This window comes from Topomyia yanbarensis, chromosome 2, assembly GCF_030247195.1.
Source record: "Topomyia yanbarensis strain Yona2022 chromosome 2, ASM3024719v1, whole genome shotgun sequence".
NCBI classification, from domain to species: domain Eukaryota; kingdom Metazoa; phylum Arthropoda; class Insecta; order Diptera; family Culicidae; genus Topomyia; species Topomyia yanbarensis.
The window spans coordinates 121,505,760-121,510,468 of record NC_080671.1 but is presented as its reverse complement, the minus strand read 5'-3'; the positions used below and the strand labels follow the sequence as shown (position 1 = coordinate 121,510,468).

General features: G+C 36.3%; 2 protein-coding genes across 2 annotated transcripts; one reads left to right on the top strand and one right to left on the bottom strand.

Annotated features, from left to right (window-relative positions):
* The first annotated feature begins 216 nt into the window (after positions 1-216).
* On the top strand, positions 217-1,346 carry LOC131679814 (large ribosomal subunit protein uL13m). The gene is made up of 4 exons (XM_058960564.1): positions 217-413; positions 473-596; positions 844-998; positions 1,060-1,346. Exons 1-4 carry the CDS (start codon positions 390-392, stop codon positions 1,291-1,293), a joined length of 537 nt encoding a protein of 178 aa, XP_058816547.1. The 5' UTR covers positions 217-389; the 3' UTR covers positions 1,294-1,346.
* A 311-nt stretch (positions 1,347-1,657) lies between these two features.
* Positions 1,658-2,869, bottom strand: LOC131679816 (selenoprotein H-like). Its single transcript, XM_058960567.1, has 2 exons — positions 2,613-2,869; positions 1,658-2,041 (listed from the first exon to the last, which is right to left on the bottom strand). Exons 1-2 carry the CDS (start codon positions 2,649-2,651, stop codon positions 1,667-1,669), a joined length of 414 nt encoding a protein of 137 aa, XP_058816550.1. The 5' UTR covers positions 2,652-2,869; the 3' UTR covers positions 1,658-1,666.
* Positions 2,870-4,709: the final 1,840 nt, after the last annotated feature.

Below are 4,709 nucleotides of genomic sequence, written 5' to 3'. Positions count from 1 at the left end.
AAAAGGTTTAAATGGATAATCCGGTGGCAAAGCTGAACACAATTTTTCCTACGCACACTACCAAGCGTTCAATTCTAACACATGCTTAAAAAAGGTAACTTGAACCTTAAGTTCATATCATCAACAAATCACGGAGTGTCATTCCCCCCGAATTAAAAAGGCTAGATAAACGAGAATACCGATGATGCTGTATGATTTGACATAATGACATCTTAGCTGACAGCATAGCCATGTTTTGATTCATAGCGTTCCAAAAATGCGGTCTCAAAAACTTGATTGGAACGATTGGAACCAAAGCAGCTAATATTATTTATCTCATTCAAAATCAATAGCTGGATTCTTAAAAGATACATTTTCAGGTTTATAATCGTACTCTTTAATTGAAATTGATGTCGGTAGCAAAGCGCGTGCAAGTAAGTAACCGGTTTGAATATCGTTTAGAATATTACATAATCCTCTGGTATCACTCCAGCAATGGGCTACATTTGCTCGTACATGGCATATCTACGACTGTACTTGGCAAAACCCTTTCGAATCAGCCACACTGATTCGAAAGCATCTGATGGGACTACACAAACCAATTTATCACCCAATGAGTAAGTAAAGATGTTTCCAAATGAAGTTTGATATACACGATACATCATCTTCCGCTACCATAAAGTAGAAGTTATTTTCGTTCAATTTGTTTCGATACTTAAAACTAGATCCAGATATTCACCGTCGTTAGTTCACACATTTTCACTGGAACTGCATGACGCACTGTGTCGATGATGGAATCATGTATATTGTGCTTAATAGTGATAGATTTGAGTAAGATAATTAAGAATCCAAATCATTTCGCAGATGATTGTGGTGACCATGTCGTAGTAATCAATACTGCCGAAATAGCCTTACCCGGCGATGAATGGAAGAAGCGAGCATATTTCCACCACACAGGTTATGCAGGTGGTGCCAGTTGGACGTTGGCTTGGGAATTACATGAAAAGGATCCTACTATGGTACGTTGAAATGTTTTAACTGTCGAACAATCTTAACATGCATCTTTGCTTCTTTGCGTAGATAATGAAAAAAGCAGTCTACCGATCGATGCATGGAAATCTTCAGCGTCGTTACACAATGCAAAGACTCCATTTATTCAAAGATGAAAATGTTCCGAAAGAAATGCTGGAGAATGTAACTAACCAAATACGGCAACCGAGACGAGTTCCTGAGCGGTTGGATCATATTGATCCTGAACTGGCTAAAAACTTTCCCCAAATTATGGATTATCCGAAAGATTATGTTTTTCGGTAGACATATTTTTTTCAAAATGGATCAACATTGTTTCATTAGTTTACTCTGTGTTTATTGAATTACAAGGATAGTAGAAACGGTGACAAATCGATTTTGAATTCCCTAAAAATCAAAAAGCTTATGCACACTTCTAACACGGAAATCCTTTGCAGGTTTCTTCCCGCATTTTCATACAGCAGAAGCCAATCTCGATTTCAAGTGATTCCAGATTCCATTCCAGATACCAGTCTTATTCTATATTACGACAGATTGCTTCTTAGAATGATTGTTGTTTGCACTCTCAATAACAGCAAAATTATGCGAGAATCGGGTTTGATCGAACCACATTTGTTCGAAAAATCAATCTGCCGTAATGTAAAATAAGGCTGTATATCTACTTTATAGCTTTAAGTACATCTGAGAGAATTTCCTTCGCTTCCGGGAACTTGTCCTTACGGGGTGGACCTCTCGGTAGGCCAGACCACACCAATACACGATCTGTTTGTTTTGATTTAGCAGCGAAAATTTCAAATGCTCCTCGACGCGGTTTACCTGTTTCATTCAGCACTAAAGCAATCGGCTGTTCCGGTGCAAGCTCACACAGTTCTTCATGGATCTGCATGGCCTTGCGCTTGAACACTTGTCAGGATTTGCAGTGTTCGATGAACAGGATAGGTCCATTCTTCACGTCCAATCCATCCGTGTTTGACGGTTCAGATTGCAGAGTGTGGTCGGAGCTCTTGGCCGTTTTTTTAGCAGGAACAGGAACCTTAAAAAAAGACAATTTTGATTCATATTCAATATACAAAAATTTCTGATCACATTGGAAATGCGAAGTGAAATATGTAATACTTTCACTTTGTATTCTCAATAACGTCAGCAATATCAAACGGTAGTCGGATTCTATCGAACATTATAAATCAATTGTATTGGAGTTATCGTACAATAACTTCTTACATGGGTTTCATGTAGGTATATCAATTCGATTAGTAAAAATCTGATAATTGAAGTATGGCCTTGACCAGAAAAAGTTTCATCTAAGTGCTAGGTTTTTTGTTAGCACTTACAAAATTTTGCATTTAGTAATTTGTAGTTTTATTGCATACAAAAATCTGTTAGTTTACACTGTACATCAGGTCAAGGAAAGTTGTAACTTTGCTGATGTATTTAATCACGCTGAATAGTTGCATAGTTCATCTTATAAACTAATATCTAACAGACAGGTAGTTATTTCTAAACAAAATTATAACGCATTTTACATTAAGCTAACCATGTTCGACTTGATACGAAGTTTCTGTAATTGAAGCTTTCGTTCTGCTCATAAATTACAAATTACCTACCTCTAGTTTTGTAGCAGCACGTTTACGGCGAGGTGCCATTTTATACAATATGTAATGTCCCACCAAATCTTAGATTAGAATTAATTAGACATCCTTATTAGCAAACTGATTTAGTTAGGAGGTGACAAGCGCGAGCTGATTTTTGATCCAGTCCTAACCGTTCTAACATCAACACAGAATTCCTGATAGGTCGTTCTTGTTTTCAGCTGCTTAAATATATAAATTGGCGCCAAATTTGATAAAACTGCACGGTTAAATAAAACAACCTGCAGAATAAGTTCTTTTAACTTACTTTTGAGTTGTACGTCGCTTTCGCACTTATTAGTGTTGTCAAAAACAAAACGAGAGATTCGACTCAGTCGAGGTCTTCCGTGGAGGAAGGTATTTTTGAGCTGTTTGGGGCTGAGTGCATATAAGGAGAGTGACGACACTGTCAAAATTGGAACAATGATTATTTGTCAGTGTCATTCCAAACGAGTCAAATCCATATATTTTGAGAGGTCGTTTGTTCGTTTGGAATATTACTGACAGATAATCATGACAGTTGTCTTCACTCTCCTTACATACACTCTGGTTTGGGGTATACTCGAAATTACGTAAATTCAACCTAAATTTGAGTATAAAAAACCTATCAATGAGTTGTAATTTTTGCCGTGATTAAATGGAAACTACCTTCAACACGGTTTACCTAATTTTAAGTTCCCCCATCACGATACCACGAGTGAGTTTCGAAATTCAACATTTTTTTTGAAAAGGGCCAATAAGCAAGCTGTCAAAATCAACTTTGAGAGAAAATTCTAGACAAACGATTAATCGCCGATTAAAAATCACACCAGTAAACGAAAGAGAAAACTTTTCTCTTTCATAAAACAGTAACATCCAATCTCGACGAGTTACGGTTTGCCTGGAATTTTCTATAGAAGTGAATTTTGACAGTATGCTTATAGGCCGTTTACAAAAAAACACGATTATCTAGAGAAAATTTTCAATAGGACGTAACTAACATTGAGAACCTCTCTTTGTTTACTTTCTCTTTAGTTTATTACGACGTCATTACAACACTTTGCACTAATTTTCCAGTACATATCGAAAGCCGATGGGTTTTACTTGAATATTATGCAAAGAGTAGAGTAGTAAATGTTGAAAATGGTCAAGTAATGAGCAGAAGAGAAAGACCCCAAAGAGAATCTCTCATTGTTACTTACGTCCTATTGAAAATTTTCTCTAGATATATACACGGTTAAATAAAACAACCTACAGAATAAGTTCTTTTAACTTACTTTTGAGTTGTGCGTCGCTTTCGTACTTATTATACGGAAACGAAAAACTACCTAAAATTGAGTTCCTTTGACTCAATCTCGTGGTATCGTGGGGGAACTTAAAATTAGGTAAACCGTGTTGAAGGTAGTTTCCATTGAGTTTGAGTATACCCCAAACAACTCAAAAGTGCCTTCCTCCACGGAAGACCTCGACTGAGTCGAATCTCTCGTTTTATTTTTGACAACACTAATAAGTGCGAAAGCGACGCACAACTCAAAAGTAAGTTAAAAGAACTTATTCTGCAGGTTGTTTTATTTAACCGTGTAGTGTTGTCAAAAACAAAACGAGAGATTCGACTCAGTCGAGGTCTTCCATGGAGAAAGGTACTTTAGAGTTGTTTGGGGTACACTAAAAATTAGGTAAATTCAACTTAAATTTGAGTATAAAAACAGTAGATACAGAACACTAGATTAGGATTGTCGCTGGCATCAGTGGTTGGAACATCATTGTTTTGATTCCGGGATATACCTGTCAAATGGGCCAAATAAAAAAAAGCAAAAAAATAATCCTCTATCGTTGTTTCATAGCGACCAATCATTTTTGTTTCTTTTCGCCAGCAAAGCAATGGCCATTCTCGGTTGATGTATTTTCACTAAATAGAATGTACAAATTGTCTAAATCTGTACTGAATTTTAATGAATTTTCATTTCCTTGTGCGGTATATACAAACTCTTCCATCTCATAACAATAGCAGTCGAAAATGTACGCCGAGAAAATTGAATATATTGATTTCACACATATTTTTTTGCAACTTGTAGTAGCAAATAAAAATTACCT